Source organism: Oncorhynchus tshawytscha, linkage group LG03, assembly GCF_018296145.1.
Source record: "Oncorhynchus tshawytscha isolate Ot180627B linkage group LG03, Otsh_v2.0, whole genome shotgun sequence".
In the NCBI taxonomy this organism is placed as follows: Eukaryota; Metazoa; Chordata; class Actinopteri; order Salmoniformes; family Salmonidae; genus Oncorhynchus; species Oncorhynchus tshawytscha.
In genome coordinates, this window is record NC_056431.1 from 40,204,392 (window position 1) to 40,224,527 (window position 20,136).

General features: G+C 40.9%; 2 protein-coding genes across 4 annotated transcripts; one reads left to right on the plus strand and one right to left on the minus strand.

The window, feature by feature from the left end:
* Window positions 1–1,032: 1,032 nt before the first annotated feature.
* LOC112235477 (mannose-1-phosphate guanyltransferase alpha-A) lies at window positions 1,033–8,918 on the plus strand. 2 transcript variants are annotated; one of them, XM_024403930.2, is made up of 13 exons: window positions 1,033–1,168; window positions 1,670–1,767; window positions 1,847–1,950; window positions 2,278–2,470; window positions 2,619–2,678; window positions 5,668–5,798; window positions 5,980–5,994; window positions 6,785–6,925; window positions 7,010–7,107; window positions 7,184–7,230; window positions 7,313–7,405; window positions 7,576–7,744; window positions 8,086–8,918. In XM_024403930.2, exons 1-13 carry the CDS (start codon window positions 1,129–1,131, stop codon window positions 8,184–8,186), a joined length of 1,290 nt encoding a protein of 429 aa, XP_024259698.1. In that variant the 5' UTR covers window positions 1,033–1,128; the 3' UTR covers window positions 8,187–8,918. The 2 variants fall into 2 exon arrangements, with proteins under 2 accessions (XP_024259698.1, XP_024259705.1); XM_024403937.2 differs by lacking the exon at window positions 5,980–5,994.
* Window positions 8,919–9,441: 523 nt separating this feature from the next.
* Window positions 9,442–16,564, minus strand: si:ch1073-416j23.1 (rac GTPase-activating protein 1). Of its 2 annotated transcripts, XM_024403922.2 has the most exons (16): window positions 16,278–16,564; window positions 15,548–15,750; window positions 15,149–15,285; window positions 14,987–15,059; window positions 14,795–14,848; window positions 14,617–14,715; window positions 13,331–13,475; window positions 13,075–13,241; window positions 12,797–12,952; window positions 12,606–12,701; window positions 12,308–12,506; window positions 10,829–10,934; window positions 10,432–10,564; window positions 10,083–10,209; window positions 9,803–9,905; window positions 9,442–9,661 (listed from the first exon to the last, which is right to left on the minus strand). In XM_024403922.2, exons 1-16 carry the CDS (start codon window positions 16,390–16,392, stop codon window positions 9,607–9,609), a joined length of 1,968 nt encoding a protein of 655 aa, XP_024259690.1. In that variant the 5' UTR covers window positions 16,393–16,564; the 3' UTR covers window positions 9,442–9,606. The 2 variants fall into 2 exon arrangements, with proteins under 2 accessions (XP_024259690.1, XP_042171734.1); XM_042315800.1 differs by lacking the exon at window positions 12,606–12,701.
* Between the last annotated feature and the right edge of the window lie 3,572 nt (window positions 16,565–20,136).

Consider the following 20,136-nt stretch of genomic DNA (forward strand, 5'->3'; position numbering starts at 1 on the left):
TAAAATATATTTTTTATTTGTTTAACACTTTTTTGGTTACTACATGATTCCATATGTGTTATTTCATAGTTTTGATGTCTTTACTGTTATCCTACAATGTAGAAAATAGTAAAAAAAAGAAAGAAAAACCTTTGAATGAGTAGGTGTGTCCAAACTTTTGGACACACCTACTCTTGTTTATTTTTTTTTTATAGAAATGCCATGGCCGCTGCGGTGCAATCTAGAAGTATCCCAAAAACCCACCACCTGTGACCAATACATTTTCACTAGCACATTGTTTCCAAAGTAGAACAATTTGTCAGGAAAACCGTGGACATGGTTGTCTTACGCAGCAAGCTAGAATAAGTAACGTAGCAGTTTAGAATAATTAGGCTAAGGTTAGTAAAAGGGTTAGGGTTACCTAAAATGTTCTGTTAACCTGCTACGAAAAGTCACTTCCGGTCGTAGCTGTACTCTATCTAGTCACAACCCATTCATTCTGATTCATTCACGCCACTGTGGCAAATATTTTTAATAACTAATGCAAGATAGAGCAGCAACGTCATTTTGAATAGTAGCAAATGACAGTGGGCAGAACAAGCAAGGAGGCGGGCAGAGCCAAGCAGAAGCTAGGGAGAACCAATGGGCTCGTTCTAGCAATTCTTTGCATATTTCCGTTAGGGAATAAATACCTGCTCTTTGAAGTTGTTCGTGTGCAATAACTCAATTCATTCATGTACTCCTGAACAACAACATTTTTGGAAACTTTAACAAAGGGTAAAGTGTACAAAAACGCATTCCTCTCTGTTTGTTGTAGGTATGGAGATCAAAAGCTTCATGGTTAGAAGATTAACAGAATGTCGGCCAAAATCCATCCCTCTCCACCTTCTCCCACTGCCGGCCACTGGGCTTCCTCTCATCACCATATTTGGTAGGAAGTGGAAACGACTACCGGATGCTTCACATTTATACATCCGTTGAAATCTCTTGCTCATTGTTCTATGACTGAGGTTTAAGATTCTCTTTCTGACCCACAAAATAACTCACATTCCCATAATCCTCAGTTTTACGCGGTGACGTATTGAGCATAACAAACAACTCAGGAAGAGCATATTTGATTCAGGTTAGACAGCTACCTACACACTCAAAATGCTGAAGGCTGTGATTCTCATTGGAGGCCCGCAGAAAGGTAAGTGTTAAATAAATCACTATTTTACAAATGCCTACATGTTCATTCTCCAGTACTGCTATATAGCCATGTATCTTGCTAACGTTAGCTAGCTAGCCTTGCTCTAAAGGGCTAGCTAGCTAGTTGATAGCTAGCTAACGTTAGTTGTAATGAATGACGTGGAGTGATCATGGAAACCCTCCGGTGCAGTTTGCATATCTAAACATTTTTAGCAATAAAGCATTTGGTCGAAAAAGCAAGCAAACAAACGATTGCATGGGCTGACAGTTTACCATCAAGGTAGTTGATAGCCTGGCATAAACTTTCTGTGCTAGCTACCAGTACTTGCATTGGCATTAATTGAACGAGTTGGTTGCGTTCAACTCCTTTAGAATATAATAGGTTAGAGTGCTTTTTACTACATCCGAATCTAGAATGGAATAATTAGTTTTTACTTTTCTTAAGGTAACGTCTGAAAATGTTATGTGATCAACTGAGCAGGTGACTTTCATTGTCATACAGGGACACGGTTTCGACCGTTGTCATTTGAGGTCCCAAAACCCTTGTTTCCAGTTGCTGGTGTGCCCATGCTACAGCATCACATTGAAGCATGTGCCAAGGTCGGTTAGCACTGATAAAAATGATCAATTTCTACATCTTCATTGGTAGAAAGAAACATGGTTTTAATTTTCCCCATAGGTGCCAAATATGAAGGAGATTTTGCTTGTTGGCTTTTACCAGCCAAATGAAGAACTTACCAGATTCATTTGTAGCGCACAGCAGGAATTCAAAATCTTAATCAGGTAAACAAGAGGATCTTACAGAAATGTCATAAAACAAACATAGAACACATGAAATCAAATTTATTTGTCACATACACATGGTTAGCATATGTTAATGCGAGTATGCTTCTAGTTCCGATAATGCAGTAATAACCAACGAGTAATCTAACCTAACAATTCCAAAACTACTACCTTATACACACAAGTGTAAAAGGATAAAGAATATGTACATAAAGATATATGAATGAGTCATGGTACAGAACAGCATAGGCAAGATGCAGTAGATGGTATCGAGTACAGTATATACATATGAGATGGATCATTGATAAACTTGTTGAACCTCTGTAGGTATTTGCAGGAGTATGCTGCTTTGGGCACTGGGGGCGGAATCTACCACTTCAGAGATCAGATTCTATCTGGTGGCCCAGAGGCATTCTTCATCATGAATGCTGACGTGTGCTCTGAGTTTCCTCTACCAGAGATGCTCAACTTCCAGAAAGAACACGGAGAGCCAAGCAGTTTCGTCATCATGGGGACAACTGTGAGGAGACATCCATGATTTCTATGGCTATGACCAAGACCAATACAGGGAAAAGTTAACAATTAATTGTTGGGAGTATGTTTGATGGGGACATTGGGGTATAATTCCTTTGACTTTCATTATTTATTTATTTTTCTTTGTTTTGCAGGCAAACAGAAAGCAGTCCATGAATTATGGCTGTATTGTGGAAAACCAGCAAACAAATGAGGTGATGATGCAGCACATTTTTAGTCATGGGCAATTCCACAGTAACAGAATTTGCGCTGATACTCAAATCTTTCACTTTATGTATGCCAAACAAAAACCATTGATTTCAAAGTTTAACAAACCATACATCTCTATGCACAAGGGCTACTTTTAACAATTTACACTGAACATTTTGCAGATGCAAAGTTAGGTAATGGAATTTCTATAAAATCTCTGTCTTCAAAACTGTAATATCTGCTCCAAATTTAGATTCAATTCTGCATAAAGAATGGGGTGTCAGCTATGACATGGCACATTGACTTTGAAAAAAATCTATTTTGTTATTGAACTACAGTAAGTGAAGTGGATTTACACCCGGTAACGGAATTTCATCATGGGTCCTTGATCTTTACTACACAGAAATGCATAATTAAGGATATGAATGTCATTCTCTTCATGGTGATGTATCCTAAATGGGTACACAAAGGTTTAAATATGCAATATCCCCTTAGCATATTTGGGTATTATTCAACACACTGGTTATTATTTTAATGAGCTCTGCCTCCAAACTGGCCAAACCTGAACCAATTATAGACATTTATGTTTCACAAGTTTGGACGTCACAGTAGAGCTCAGTACAGTTCAGTAAAATAACATTCGACTGACCGCGTGAAAGCTATGATCCCTTATTGATGTCACTTGTTAAATACACTTCAATAAGTGTAGATGAAGGGGAGAAGACATGTTGAAGAAGGATTTCTAAGCCTTGAGATAATTGATTGTGTATGTGTGCCATTCAGAGGGTGAATGGGCAAGACAAAAGATTAAGTGCCTTTGAACGGGGTATGGTAGTAGGTGCCAGGCTCGTCGCTTTGTGTGTCAAGAACTGCAACGCTGCTAGGTTTTTCATGCTCAACAGTTTCCTGTGTGTATCAAGAATGGTCCATCACCCAAAGACATCCAGCCAACTTGACACAACCGTGGGAAGCATTAGAGTTAACATGAGCCAGCATCCCTGTTGAACACTTTCGACACCTTGTAGAGTCCATGCCCTGATGACTTGAGGCTGTTCTGAGGGCAAACGTGGGTGCAACTCAATATTAGGAGGGTGTTACGAATGTTTTGTACACTGTAGTTCAGTAGAGTACTTTAAAATACAGTACATTAGTGTACTCAACTCTAGTGTGCTCTACTGTGTATTGTACTGAACTCCACTATAGTTTTCTTTACTGTACTGGGTTGTCCCAACTTGTGAGCCCAACTGGTCTGTGACTACTATGATTTCCCACTGTAGCCAATTCATTTGCAGAAATTCTGTTACTGATAATTTTTTATTTACACACACACACACATTATTTACATTCAAATGTTGTCACACAGAAATGTCCTTGTTTTTGAAAAACAATAGTCCGTTAAAATAACATGAAATTGATCAGAAATACAGTGTAGACATTGTTAATGTTGTAAATGACTATTGTAGCTGGAAACGGCTGAATTTTTTTTTTAATGGAATATCTACATAGGCTTGCAGAGGCCCATTATCAGCAATCATCACTCCTGTGTTCCAATGGCACGTTGTGTTAGCTAATCCAGGTTTATCATTTTAAAAGGCTAATTGATCATTAGAAAACCCTTTTGCAATTATGTTAGCACAGCTGAAAACTGTTCTGATTAAAGAAGCAATAAAACTGGCCACCTTTAGACTAGTTGAGCATCATCATTTGTGGGTTTGATTACAGGCTCAATGGCCAGAAACAAAATAACTTTCTCCTGAAACTGGTCAGTCTATTCTTGTTCTGAGAAAATGAAGGCTATTCCATGCGAGAAAATGCCAAGAAAATGAAGATCTCGTACTACTCCCTTCACAGAACAGCACAAACTGGCTCTAACCAGAATAGAAAGAGTGGGAGGCCCCAGTGCACAATTGAGCAAGAGGACAAGTACATTAGAGTGTCTAGTTTGAGAAACAGACACCTCACAAGTCTTCAATTGGCAGCTCCATTAAATAGTACCCGCAAAACACCAGTCTCAACGTCAACAGTGAAGATGCGACTCCGGGATGCTGGACTTCTAGGCAGAGTTGCAAAGAAAAAGCGATATCTCAGACTGGCCAATAAAAATAAATGATTGGCAAAAGAACACAGACAGAGGAACTCTGCCTAGAAGTCCAGCATCCTGGAGTCGCCTCTTCACTGTTGACGTTGAGACTAGTGTTTTGTGGGTACTATTTAATGAAGCTGCCAGTTGAGGACTTGTGAGGCGCCTGTTTCTTAAACTAGACACTCTAATGTACTTGTCCTCTTGCTCTCTCCAGAAATTCCATTAACCGATTTGGTAATGGAATTGAGTTAATCATGTAATAGTTCATAAACAAAATTGATGTCATTACTAACTAATGGTCTACCTTCTGTGAACTTTCATTATTAGGGAGAGAAATGTGAAAATATCTTAATGATATGGGTTTTTGGTAATGGAATTTTAAGGCAATGTTTTTTAAACCTACAGAAGGCAGAACAAATTCTCAAACTAAATATGTGTTGATATTAGTTGGCAGGGGTCTTTACTTCATGATTGTGTTTTGATGTAAATACCTTAAGACTTTTTCTCCTAGATGTATTCTATGACCTCTTATCCATCTGTTTGACCTAAAATCAAAGCCTTTGCTTATTTGTAATTTTTAGGATGGAAAATGGTTGAAAAATGTCTCTCCTATTTTTTTCTAAAGTAGACTTACCTTTCATTTGACCTGCTCCTATGAACTTTACATTGACATTTTAGTCATTTAGGAGACATGCTTATCCAGAACAATTAGGGTTAAGTGCCTTTCTCAAGGGCACATGGACAGATTTTTCATCTAGTTGGCTCAGGGATTTCAACCAGCAACCCTTTGGTTACTGGCCCAACGCTCTTAACTGCTAGATTACTTGCCATCCACTTCATGTTGGTGCTTTTCTATGAACATTGGAGAGTTCTTACTTGATTCAGAACGTAATCTCCTGCTCTTATTTCAGGTTTTACATTATGTGGAGAAGCCTAGCACTTTTGTTAGTGACATCATCAACTGTGGAATATACCTGTTTACCCCGGAGATCTTCCAACACATTGGGGCAGTCTTCCAGAAGAACCAGCAGGACATGCTGTTGTAAGTGGGAGGAATCCCTCGGGGACCCTATCGTGGGAGCATAGAGATCCTATAAAGATCCTAGGATTTCTGTGCGTGGGAGTGGTGCATGTGCATTTTTATCAATTCCTATCCTTGGTTGTCCTTCATGTCTTTTTTTTCCTTTCCCCTTTCCTGCCATCATTCCGTTTCCCATCACCAGATATCCATATGAGCGGTAAGTCGGTACAGCTAGGCTGCACAGTGTGGTTGTAGAGCTGGGCATTAGTAAAAGACATCACACAAAAAGATGTTTCTTCATGGAGTCAATACCAGCACGTGGGGTGATGACAGATCATTCTTAAAGCTGCAATGTAGCACTTTTTGGGCGACCTGACAATTCACAGAATTGTGAGTTATAGATCTTTCATTCTCATGGAAAGCAAGTCTAAGAAGCGGTAGATGTTCTATGTGCACTATTTCTATGCCGCCTGTGCTTAAGTGTTTTGTACACCAGCTTCAAACAGCTGAAAATACAATATTTTTGGTTATTGAAAAAATATTTCACAGCGGTTTAGATTGTACAATGATTATCTATACATTGCTTGTTTTGTCAAACTTTCCACACACTGCACATCCTCATCACTTTTCAATATAAGTTGGCATACAGATCTATACAATTGGTTATTAATCACATGTACAATCATTTCAATAACATTGACACATTCAAAAGGGGTTGTGATATTTGTATATTAAGATTCTTTGAGTATGTGTACCATTACTCAAGTCAACCATGTTGCCTCTTCTGTCAAATAAATGTTCCTGTCACAATTCATTTTAATTCTACTGAGCTTGTCAACTTAACACTCCATGTATCCTTAAGCACTTGTGAATCCTCTACTCACTTTTGTTTACAGCCGTTAACTGTCTTGTTGCCTTTCAAAATTCAATCAGAAATAGTTGTGATCTACCTTTGGTAAACACTTTTTTTACTACAGAATAGTCTCATACATTGATCTCTTCCTCAGAGATGAGCAGACCAATGGCAACGGCTGGCATCGGGCTGAGGCCATTCGGTTAGAACAGGACATTTTCACAGCCCTGGCTGGGCAGGGCAAGCTCTACGTCTACAAAACACCTGCCTTCTGGAGCCAGATCAAATCTGCAGGGTGAGTAAGTCTCCATCTGTGAAACCTGAAGACGTCGGCATAGCGTACTGTCATGAATCGGCTTTGTCTCATTTTTGTTAACAGGTCTGCAATATACGCCAGTCGGTTGTACCTTAACCAGTACCATAAAACACATCCTGAAAGACTGGCTACAACTGAGGATGGAGGGCCTAGAATAAGTGGTAAACTAATCCAGTACTCTTAGCTTTGCAGTTTCTAGTTTGTTCACACAAGTGATTTGGTTTTGTTGTGTCCCAGGAAATGTTTACATTCACCCAACAGCCAATATTGACCCTACTGCGGTGGTAAGTGCTTCTTCTCCTCAGTATTACTACTTACACATACAGCACAAGACACAAACATATTCCTAATAATGTTTTTCTATAGTTGGGTCCCAACGTCTCAATAGGCACAGGAGTGACCATCGGGGCTGGGGTGCGTGTGAGAGAGTCCATCATCCTCCACGGGGCTACCCTACAGGCAAGCAGTTGCCAGTGGCAAATGTCATTGTTTAAATTTGCCAGTTCCCCAGGCGAAAAATGCTGAAATGGCTCTTCCCTTGATAGCTCATATTTTTATGATCATGTCCGTGTTTTAAAGTAGGATTGATAATCAAGTGACCCAATTCCATTGTCATATGGTTCTTTTAGGATCACAGTTGTGTGTTGAACTGTATAGTGGGGTGGGACAGCACTATTGGCAAGTGGGCCAGAGTTGAAGGAACTCCCAGTGACCCAAATCCAAATGACCCCTATGCAAAAATAGACAGTGAAACACTCTTCAGAGATGGAAAACTCACACCATCAATCACCATTCTTGGTAAGTTTCGTATACTTTCACATTTAAACACAGTTGAGCTGGCTTGGTTACGCATACACCATAGTCCTTTCCAGCATGGTTTCAGAAACTACAATAGAGCTAGCACAGTCTGACGTTAGTGTGAAAAAGATATTGGATACGTGTTTAGATCTTGTGAAATAATTGTATACAAAAGTTAAACTACATACATCACCTGCCCAGACCCACTTGCCCCCACTCATCACATTCTGCCACATGGCCTCAAACTGCATTCTGTTTCTCGCCGTCGTCCACGCTTTTTCAATATTTAGTGTGTGAACGACAGGATTGGCAATGTTTTAATATGTTCTTTCCCCCCCCAGGTTGTAATGTGACTATCCCATCGGAGGTGATCATACTCAACTCAATTGTTCTGCCACACAAAGACCTCAACAGGAGTTTCAAAAACCAAATTATACTGTAGTTAATTTGTTGCATTCTGTGTTCATTTAGTGTCAAACTAATTAAGGATTGTAGCTTGAAGAACAATGTCACTGCCTCTGGGTTATTGTATAGAAGATGACACTAGGTATATGGAAAGATTGTATAGGTTTTAGCCTTTATAAATTAAAAGGATGTAATGAGATGGTTTGGAGGATGATAGTGGGTCGGTTAGATTACCTCGACATGAATGTCATCCCGTAACTTTGAGCGGCCGCCCGCCTGTGTTTTGGTAAAAAGCTGAGGAATGAGCCTGGAGAAATGTAAACCACTGAATTTCAGAGCTATGGATGCAACCATGTTGAGGCTAGACAGTGTTTAAACATTGGCGTAAAACAAGCTTTTATTTTGGATTCTGATGGGGTACGAGGTATAAGTTAATCTTCAAGAATCAAAAGGGTGTGTGCACACAATTAAGTCAAATGGATGTAGCAACGAAGGATTCTAATTTTACATTTCTGCACTATCCCTATGATTAGCTCTGGATTCACTACCATGTAAGGGAAATTAAAACAATGGTTATTTTGGCATAGGGTTTGGTAGCAGTACTTACCATTCATTGGTGCTAGCCTAGTTACTGAAATGTCATCTTGGAAAAAAGTGAAAGTCTGCAGCTGATTTAGTAAGATTGCAAAATGAAAGGAATTGGTTTGCTGTTTAATTTTGGGGGCCTTTTTACATGTGCTTTGATTAAAACATGACCATTAATTGCAAACGTTTACATTCTCTGAAAGAAATGACTGCCTCATGTTTTTGGTTAAATGGGTAAGCAGTAGTTCGAAATAACAAAGTGGCAACCTTGCCTGTTTTGGTAAATAGCTGAGGGATGGGGTTGAACTGTACCACTTCAAATTCATAGACAGCGCTAGGGATGCAAGGACTGACCAACCATGAGATGAAGTTTAACCTTGAGGCTAGTGTTTGTCCAAAAATGAATGTACCGCTTTCAATTTGAACATGGCAGGTAACTTTGATTCGGGGCTGTAGGAGAGATTTACTTTAATGAGTAGCCATTGATTCTGTACATGTGACAATCAAATGGGAGATTGTTACCCAGTATAAAAATGTTGCTGCATGATAAATTGCTTCGAATCAAGCGCTCCTTGTTTAAAAAAAAAAAAACACCTTTTGTAACTGAATTGCAATGGTCTGTGCGCCAAGTATAGGAGAAAAGGTGTCAATTCCCACGTTCATGCAGAAATGTTTCATTTCACAGATCTCTCCATTTAGAAACAGTATAACAGTTTCATAATGTAGTTTATTTAAAGTTTCTCATGCATTAGTGTGGTTCCTAAAAATGTACACCATTCTAACCCTTATACTCCATGTTATGATACAAAACAACATTTAACACTGAAAAGATAGCCAAATGTGAAGTGCTTTAGTTACTCATGAATATGCCATCAGTTGGGGGATGTGAAGAACTTATTTTTGCCCGGGTCAGTCTTTGCCCTGTTACTGCAACAACAACAAAAACATAAGTGACAAGATTGTGACAAGAAACAATGAAGAGCTAGCACATTGTCATACCATCTACAATAGTTAAATTAAAACATTTGTAATTTGCTTAATTAAGAAAGAAAAATCAAGTGGTTTTACGTATTGTTGAAGGCATTCTTCATTCTGCCCTTAAGAGAACCACTGGTAGGAGTCTTGGGGTATTTACTCAGCTCAGGGGAAGTCAGCGGTTTAAACAGACGATCTGAAGAGGTGGTACATGCATGTTAGAGGCACCATGATGATTTAGCATTTGTCATAGTCCAGCATCATGTACACAAGTAACGCCGGTGACATTTGGGTGAGGGCTGTTGAGTCCCCATTGATGGGGGAAAATGTAATAGCACAGCAGCTTAGTGTTGCTGGCAAGTTGTGCGTTTACCTCTGTCTGTACTGTGGCTCTCGCTATTGATGTTGGCGTCGACAACTGATGATATAACTTGGTCCCTCGCCACCATGATGAGGCGTTTCCAGTACTCAGCAGGGAACGACAGCATTCTGCCTATGACCTTAGAGATTAAATCAACAAACCAGTTTCACAAATACAGAGGCATCACGCCAAATTCAAATTGTATTACCATCTCTATGGGTGACATTGACAGTTCAAGTGTTTCAGCACCGAATCACTGGGGCACTTAACTTTTTTTTGTTTGTTTTACCTTCAGGAACCCTGCTAAATACTGGAATAGTGATATCAATTGCATTACATTCATGCACAAGACAGTGCCCACCATTGGCTGAATGTTTGTGTCCCTCATAATGGTCATTGGGGAGGGCTCTGCCATTCCATGTCCAACAATGGTTGGTCCAAACACTCTGGACAAATTGTTCTTGTCCATCTGACAGAGGGGGCTCTGCATGACTCTACAGTGAGAGGGAAGGCAGTGTGCAGTTTTTTATTAAGACAAACCTCTTATTGAATATAGACTTCCTGTTTACTCATGCAATAAACTGCAGCCGAGTGGTCCAATTTTGCTTAACTACAATTATCTTGACTTATGGAACTCGACATTTATGGAACTGCAAGTTGAGAAAAATGGGTCAACGTCACAAATCAGTGCCCGATCATGGAGAGAAACCCAATAAAATCACTAAAGCCAGAGGTATCCCATCACCCGTAGGTGTTACCTCTGCAGATGAAGCATGAGGAAAGCCAGTGTCTCTCTGTTGGGCTTAGGCAGATCCCCTATGGCCCGGTACATTATTGCTGTGCTGTCGTCATCATCTGGAATCTCTGTAATTGATACACATCCCATCAGCGAGGCCCTTGGGACATCGTAAGATAAAAGGTAACAATGCCGAGAGATACAGTACACCTCAAATCTATAACCCCTCGGCGGATTGTAATCTTTCAGCTGATTCGCTCACTTCATTATGACTGAGAAGGCCTCGAGAGTGTGGAAATTAGTGTTCTCTGTAGCATATCTATTATTGGCTGCCAAGGAAATTAGACAAAAGCAACCCTGAGCTCCCTCAGACGTCAACGCAATTGACAAAAGAGAGGTGCTATGTCCTAAAGTCAAATCGGCTTTTCTAAGAGGCAGCGAGAAAGACTGATTTAGATTGGATAATTCCCGGCACGGTGCAAATTACCACTTACCCTTCACTCAAGATCATATACAAGATTGAAGCGAATATGCTGAAAGTAGACAAACTGGGCTGGGAGAAATATTGAGCGTTGATTGTTTTACAGTCATCAGGGAGTTGGTCAGGAATCACAACGAAATAACCATCTGCCCTAAATGGATGAACTTAGGGAAATGCATTCCATCTCTCCAGCACTTTATACCTAAAGCTTTCCAAGGCGATATTGAGATCATTAAAAGTCCATCCATGAGTTACTGCCAAATGCATTCTATCAAGCATTCCATTTATGTAGATTACATAGAGCAGATACTCTAGCGCGGCTTAAAACCAGAGGCCAAATCGCAAAGTCTGAGTTCAACACTCAGATCCTGCTTTTAAGTTCTGGGTCCATGGGTTCTGGGTCCACGCATTCAGAGAAAACTTCTCTTTTCAAGTTACGGGGAAGTCTATGGGCCAAAATGTCACTTCTGAAATTTGAAAGATGCCAACACCTGCAAAAATCAAGATTTATACAAAGCACCGGAACTAATGCATCCCGTTGTGTCACGGCAGCTCTACGGTACCATTTATGTAGTCTGAAAAATCTATTGCAGACAGACTACTATTGTATTGGTTCTGCACAGTGGTTATAACCTAGTGCTCTTCGGTGTTAATAATCCAATACAATTGTAATCACAGCTGCTCAACAGGCAATTAAGACCACCTCGAAAGGATGACTATTGTATACCCTCCACTTGAGAAACTATGGCTGCATTTAGACAGGCAAACCACTTCTGATCTTTTTTTCCATTAACTGGTCATTTGACCAATCATGTCAGCTCTTCACATCAACTCTTTCAGAGCTCATCCCGGTTGGTCAAAATGTGAGGGGAAAAAAAAAAATCAGAATTTGTCTGTCTGTAGACGCAGCCCAAGTGTCCCTTCCATTTGGTTGTGTGACATCGTCGTGACAGTGGAGGAGTCCCAAATGGCACCCTATATAGTGCACTGCTGTACTACTGTTGACCAGGGAACACATACCACAGGCCTCCATGAAGGTTCTATGCAGCCTGAAGGTGATGAGAGGCTCCTTCAGTTTCCTCAGGAAGTCCTTGAGAAGTCCACAGACAACGTGGATCTCATCCACTCTACTGAGCATGAGCGGCCTTTTCCCATTAATGTATCTCTCCCTCAGCGCCTTCACCATACGCTCACCCCCAGGAACACGGTAGATGCCTTTCTAAAACAGAGGGAGGAGGAAGTCAAACTTATAGATGTTGATAACTAGGCAAATATAAAATGTCTGAATGGAAAGTATTCCAGATTGAGAATAACAGACCTCCTCCAATCCTCTTTTCTCAATTTCATTCACACACTGAACAATAATCTGAGGGATCCTAGGCTGGGTAGGTGGGGCAAAGCTCTCTAATGTGTCCTGCAAGTGAATGTAAATAAATATATTTATACATCTCTCTCTCTCAAACAGAACAAAGCAAGGTTGGAACCTTAGGGAATATTGAGTTGCGGTACCTCAGCTCCATGAGCTCCACATGAGGCAGGGCAGCTTTCTAGGCACTTCGGTTTACATTCGGGATGAGCTACCACACGGCAGTCCCTGCACTTCACAGCCATCTTCCCAAACCGGATCCTCTTCCCACATGGAACACACGTTTCTGGACGAATCACCTGAAAAGGGCCCACCCAGATGGCTAGAAGTTGCATTCACATTCTAAATAGTACTAACAATTCCTATTCAAGAGTCCATATGTTGTTTAACATGAGATGGGAATCCATGAAACAGTTCTTACCGTTTTAGACAGGAAGTAGTGTCTCAAAGTTTTGCTAACAGTGGGAGTGAACACCTGGTTAAATCTAGGCTCTGTGGTGGACTCCATTTCTGTCATGGTGTCCGGCTCCACGGTAGTATCATGATCAACAGCGGTTTCATCATTGGGAGTCCACACGGATGTTTGCTCTGAAGAACAGAAATGTTGACAATTTATTTGAATGGGAATTGGGAAACGTCGCTTGAGCCACAGCAACCGTGGAGTACATCTCCCTTACCGCCAACAGATGAAATCTGGTGCTCCTTCCGGTAAGTCCTGGGTAGTTTCTCAGGTGTTTCCTGGGTGATGTCGATCACCATGTGAATTTGACCTCCGCTCTCTGGGGTTGTGACGGACGCGGTCACAATCGTAGTCTCAACTTCCTGAATAAGAGTGCGAAACACTTGCCATTGTCACAATTCGTATTTCATTAACTAATCTGATCATGCCATTCTAACGGAGTTAGTCAGTGCTGAATTGTCTTTGTTCACAGAGTGAAGTGGTCTCTAAAGCGCATGTGTGAGGAGAAGGAATGTGACCGAGGTAGACAAAGACTACATCCCAAATGTCACTATTTCTTATATACTGAAGTAGTTCACCATAGAAAATAGGGTGACATTTCCACCTGTGCACTGAAAGGATGACACAGAGCAGAGGGCCCGGAGACTGACGAATGAGCCACCTAATAGCGAGTGACAACCCACTGGGCACAGACGTCAGTCCAACACCTAGTTGACCGAGTTGTCAACTAGCGCGAATGCAACAAACAAAATGTCACCATGTCATTGGATTTAAGTAAAAAATATTAAATTCCCTTGCGGTGACCAATTCAAATCCAATCAGTTTTCCATGTGAATTCAGTCACAGATATCTGGTTGAAATGACATGGAAACAACGTTGATTCAAAGAGTTCTTGCCGAGTGGGTAGGTCCAGGGACCCAATGGCCAGGAACACAGATGATTCCGCAGATTAAACGTCTAACCAGGAACGGCTAATGTCTTAACTGTATTCGAAACCATCATGGGTGCAAATGAACAATTCTCTGTTAATCCAGCAAGGTTCTTTCTATCCCACAAAATGTTCAATGATTTATTTTCAAAAGGACACAAGCTCTAATGACCTGCTGATAAAATGAATGTATACTAGTGAAAGAAAAAAAAAAACATTTTTGTGCTTAGGGCTTAAGATAGACTGGCTGAACCAAGTCACTGCCTCCCCGGTGAAAAGGCCTTAGTTCCACTCCAGCTGATTCAAATAACTTCCAGAAAAACTAGACTGCCATTGCATTGTGAAGCCAAATACGTTTTAGCAGATGATTGTGTAAAACCAGAGGGCGTCCACTTTTAAAGAAAGGAATAAGCATCAATTTGCAACATGAACAATTCAGAGTCCATTTTGTGTGGTTGAAACCCCAGTGAATTTCTCTTATTAAAGAGAACAAATCCATGGACCTCCATGTTGCAGCCTTAGGTTGATGAAAAGAATGTTTGGTCAAAAATCACTCGTATTTAGCCTTTGCTTACCTTTTCCATTGGTCTTCTTTCAAGGAGATCGTCTGAACGGCCACCTACTCTTCCCCTCTTCCCTGCGTGCGCACCGACAGTCGGTCCCATGGAGGAGCGCTGGTAATGCCCAAAAGTGCAGAACATAGGTCAAAGCACCATCGTAATCACAGCTTCAACCTCAGAGGTCCGCACTTACCCTTTTTTCCCTTGCTCTCGACTTAAGTGGTTTCACGGCTGTCACATCCAGGTCCTGTTCATATTGAAAACAAAATATTCACGGCAAAAGGTGACACATGGACAAGCCACATCCAGATTTGACATTTAATTACATGGATGTTCAGTCATAAATACCCCCCAAAAACGTTTTTTTTTAAAACTAAACACCTACCATGTCATCATCAGTTCTATCGTAACTAATATCAGAGTGAGACAGGAATGAAGACTCATCGATGACAGATAATCTAATGAGAGAGCAGAAGAAACAAAATAAAAAACACAAAAAAACAGAAATGTGAAGTCATCTAAAAAGTAACGGCTGTACGTGCGATACCGTTTGCTCTTGTGCTGAGTGACGTTGGCTCCCCTGTGGTTGAAGTTGGCCAGCAGAGATCTCTGCTCGTCATTCAGACACGCATTGGACTTGCTGTCGTGGACCAGTATGTCACACATCAGTTGCATCTGCCGCTGCTGCGTAGGAATACAATATGACAGTTAAAAGGGAGGACATGTCCGGCCTTCATTACATACGTTACAAATCAAGCCATGCGTTCATTTATGAATGTTGAAGTGCATCACTGATAAGTTCACAAGTTTCACGCAAAATATAACGATGCTACTACATTTGCCATGAATAGGACACCGACCATGACATTGTGAAAGTCAAGGACTTCGAACAGTGTAAATCACGAGTTCCAATAGGGCAGTGCAACAAGGTTAAAAGGAGCCATACCAGGTACTGAAAGTCTGCCTCAGCCTTGTAGCGCTTCTTGATCTCCACATCGACCTGGTTGCGACAGTGTTTTAGTTTGACCTCCAGGGCAGCCTGGGCTATGTCGGACTTCAACAGTAGCGCCTTGTGCCTCTTCAGCTCCAACTCTGCATGTAACCATTTCTTCCTTGTGGCATCATAGTTATTTACTACCTCAATAAACTCTGGCAGAAAGAGAAGACGAAAGCGCCGAGGCTTAGGTCAGATACCAATTTGAACGCCATGGGCAGCAATAATAGCCTGTTCCGTGTGTATATAAAATGCCAGAACAAAAAGGATACACCATAACAATAAAATGAGTACATGTAAAGTTTGGCCATGACATCTTACTACAAAAATCACACATGAACATGTCTTTTAGTGGAATACACCTTGAAAAAGGTTCTCAAGTCACATGTCTGAAACTATACTGTAGTGTACCATTCAACATTGTCCGTTCACATTTTAGGAGCCGTAACACTTCCTGAATGAAAAAAAAAAGCAAAATAACATGTACACACAAAAAAAATGGATTTGACTGGACATTCACTTATATAAGTCCCAGGTAAACCCATGGAATGTAAACATCTGAAAAGGAATATGGGATTGCAGAATGGACTTCTAATTCTGTGAAACAGACACTCTGGCCAAAACCAAAATGTATAGTGTAGAGCCAGAAAGTTCACAACGGCTATTCAGATTGCATTCTTACCAAGTTCAGTGTTGTTCATTGCATTTTCCTCCACAGCAATCCGTTGAAGGCACAGAGAGAGAAGCTCCCTGATAAAGGCTTCGCCCATTTCACTGGTGGATAGAATAGTTTGCATCTAAATACATTGAGACTAAATTCAGAGACGCATAGCGCAATGGCCTAAAAGTCAAAAACTATCAATAGGCCTACACTACAGCTCCTCCTTAACTTTCAGGTAGGACGCAGGGTGTCAAATGAACATGCTTTCGGGGAGCCAAATAAAAGCCCATACCTATCACTGGGATAATCCAAACTGCACGGAAACAGGTAGGCTATTTCACGGATTTAAATTAATAAATCAATCAATAATCAATACGTATCACTAGTTTCAAAATCAATATAATATAATAATATATTATATATATAATAATAATATAATATCACATTAACATTTGAGGACTAAAATAGGAATACACACCTAAACATAGAACATTCTAATTACAAAGCGCGCGCACCTGCTGCTGGATATGTGGACGTGACCAACCAGCGCGATCCCGTTGTCTGTCCAACAAACAGCTGTGGTGTTTAGTAGACCGGGCCTACAGGTCGGCAATATAATGTAACTTCTTAACAATGTTATTTGCTGTTAACATTTTAGCCTACATGCTAGTAACATCACAAACATTTACAAAAACTGTCGGCGCTGAACCAGTAGGTCTATCTGGGCATAGGAGGCGACGATGAATGACGAGTCTCCTGTCTAGCCCAGTTAGCTACCATTCATTTCCCCATTAGACTGTAGTGATGTCAAGGGCATAACTTTGTTTTGGATATTGGGGGCGTATGGGTCAATGTGTTCCAGTGTCAAAAGGCAAAATACATGGTCAATATACCCCAATCACCATTTATTTTATTACCATCCCAAAGTGCAATTTTAACCTTCCCAAAATAAAATACTTCATTTATTTTTGTTTGATATGCCAACATGGGTCTACTGTAGGACCTACAGTAGGTCATTCACAGTGATTTTAAAGGCTAATAAGAGTATTACTGAAATAGATCAACGGGGCTGTCAACTAAGCCAGAAATTCACCTCTAAAAAGGCCAACATTGTAATAATATTCAAGTCTATTTCGCATAAATGTACAGGTAACTGACTAAATAAAGGGAACACTTGTGTAAATGAGGTATACAAAGTATATTGAAAGCAGGTACTTCCACACAGATGTGGTTCCTGAGTTAATTAAGCAATTAACATCCCATAATGCTTAGGGTTTTGTACATGTAGGATATAAAAATGCCAGGTTGCCCATTATTTAGTCTACCATGGCAAAAGAAGAGAGCTCAGGGGTCTCAAAGGAGCATAGGGGGTTTAAAGGGTGTGCATGCGTGCATCTCAGTCACCAGATCTCAACCCAATTGAACACTTATGGGAGATTCTGGAGCAGGGCCTGAGACAACCACCATCAACAAAACACCAAATTATGGAATTTCTCCAATAGAGTTCCGGACACAAATTGAAGCTGTTCTGGTGGCTCACTGAAGCTGTTCTGGTGGCTCAACGCCCTATTATGACACTATGTTGGTGTTCCCTTTATTTTGTCAGTTAGGCCTACGTGTACATAAATAATTAGCCTACATTTCAAAGTGTAGCCTAGGATATATGTACACATTGATGCTGATATGAGGGAGGCACCAGAAAATGTAGCCAAACTTTTAATTACATACATTTAGGCTAAACGCCAGTCATGTTTGACAAATATAATGTAGGATTATATTGACATTAACATCTAAAAAGCTTGATTTTGTTGACATACTCGAGGAACAGTTCGTTCAGATCAAATGGTCACAAGAGTGGAGAGAAAGGCCCGCACACATCACCCACCTTGCAATCTGAGCAGAAGCCCTCAGCATTTTGAAACTATTTAATCATAAACTTAATGGTTTAAATCCTGGAGGTGTTATGCCATTTTATGAGGCATGTCTTAACTTGTTTTAAAGTAGCCTATGCAAAATCAGACCTAGTTGAGGGAATTATTTTATAAACACTTCTTTTTGCCATTGAAACTAACATTTCTCTCATGTTCTGTTGGATTTCAAATGAACTTTTTTTCATTGTCCAGCAGCCAAAGACACAATCCTAGTTATATTATCAACCCATGCTTGTTTTACATTTGTTTTATTTTACCCTTATTTTACCAGGTAAGTTGACTGAGAACACATTCTCATTTACAGCAACAACCTTGGGAATAGTTACAGGGGAGAGATGAATAAGCCAATTGGAAGCTGGGGATGATTAGGTGGCCATGATGGTATGAGGGCCAGATTGGGAATTTAGCCAAGACACCTTTTACAATAAGTGCCATAGGATCTTTAGTAACCACAAAGAGTCACCGGTTTAATGTCTAATCCGAAAGACGGTACCTTACACAGGGCAATGTCCCCAGTCACTGCCCTGGGATATATATTTTTTGACCAGAGGAAAGAGTGCCACCTACCAGCCCTCCAACAACACTTCCAGCAGCTTCTGATCTCCCATCCAGGGACAGACCAGGACCAACCCTGCTTAGCTTCAAAGACAAGCCATCAGTGGGAGGCAAGCCAGCAGTGGGATGCAGGGTGGTATGTTGCATCTTTGGATCTCCCCTCTTTCTAAATTTTAAACTGATATTTTCCTCTCTGTCACATGAAACCGCCTGAATGTGCAGTGCGCTTTTTAGAACAGCGTGTTACCGCTAATTGCATTTCGGAACATGTGTACGAAGCCTATTGGCCTACTGTCATGTGCACGTTGCTGCGCAACTTAAAGCATATTTGTCTGTGGGGGGATACAATCATAAAATGAGGAACTGAATCACTGCGGTGCGATGCCACATAATGCCAGTAGCTTCCTGGCACTATACAGTGGGGATTTTTTCTCTCTCCAATTAATCAAACTAATCATGGTAGGATGTTAAAGGGGGGGTCAAATTGACCTGTTTCTAATATTGGGGGGGTCATGACCCCCATCCCCCCTGCAAGTTACGTGCCTTAATGATGTGCAGTTTGCGAACGATGTGTTCTTTTTGAACAACTCTTTTTACTTACTTGAGAGTCATGATCTGTTTTTCAGAGTGACTCATTAATTTGAGTCATTCATTTGACTTGCAGTAATGATTTATACAGGAGGATTAATACATGCTCCTCCGGCTCAGCAGCTCCACCTGTCTATCATGTGCACGCAGAAAATTTGATCATGCATGCAGGCAGCATAGAGAAGAAAAGGGCATGTTTAGTACTGATAAATGATTGCATGGTGCAATAATGAATGCAATTAATTGATTATTGAATGTTATCGATGGACACAGCTTTGTAGAACCAAAACATACACAGCCTGCTTCTGCTTAGCACTCAAACTGGAGAACTAATCATATGGGGGGGGCTAATGCAGTTCGCGAACGATATTGTGCTCATCTCCCTTGCGGCTGCCAAGCAATTGCATTCCTCTAAGAGTCTTTCACAATCTAGGCCAGTTGCGGTCGCAAGTAGACCTCGTTTCAAAGGTATTCATAAATAATCATATTTTCAGGTCTCTCCAGAGTTGCTTGATCGGGTTCAAGTCCGGGCTCTGGCTGGGCCACTCAAGGACATTCCGAGACTTGTTCCGAAGCCACTCCAATATTGTCTTGGCTGTGCTTAGGGTCATTGTCCAGTTGGAAGGTGAACGTTTGACCCCATCTGAGGTCCTGAGTGCTCTGGAGCAGGTTTTCATCAAAGATCTCATTGTGCTTTGCTCCGTTCATCTTTCCCTCTATCATGACTAGTCTCTCAGTCCCTGCCGCTGAAAAACATCCCCACAAAATGATGCTGCCACCACTATGTTTCACTGTCGGGATGGTGC

What these genes read in the sequence shown, in the direction of transcription:
- LOC112235477 (XM_024403930.2), top strand. Translation starts at nt 1,129, where the DNA reads ATGCTGAAGGCTGTGATTCTCATTGGAGGCCCGCAGAAAG. An exon ending in ATATTGACCCTACTGCGGTG is followed by an intron (nt 7,231 to 7,312) that starts GTAAGTGCTTCT and finishes GTTTTTCTATAG; the next exon opens with TTGGGTCCCAACGTCTCAAT. An exon ending in ACCATCAATCACCATTCTTG is followed by an intron (nt 7,745 to 8,085) that starts GTAAGTTTCGTA and finishes TTCCCCCCCCAG; the next exon opens with GTTGTAATGTGACTATCCCA.
- si:ch1073-416j23.1 (XM_024403922.2), bottom strand. Translation starts at nt 16,392, where the DNA reads ATGCAAACTATTCTATCCACCAGTGAAATGGGCGAAGCCTTTATCAGG. An exon ending in GTGGAGCTCATGGAGCTGAG is followed by an intron (nt 12,702 to 12,796) that starts GTACCGCAACTC and finishes ATTCACTTGCAG; the next exon opens with GACACATTAGAGAGCTTTGC. An exon ending in AGAAAAGAGGATTGGAGGAG is followed by an intron (nt 12,507 to 12,605) that starts GTCTGTTATTCT and finishes CCTCTGTTTTAG; the next exon opens with AAAGGCATCTACCGTGTTCC.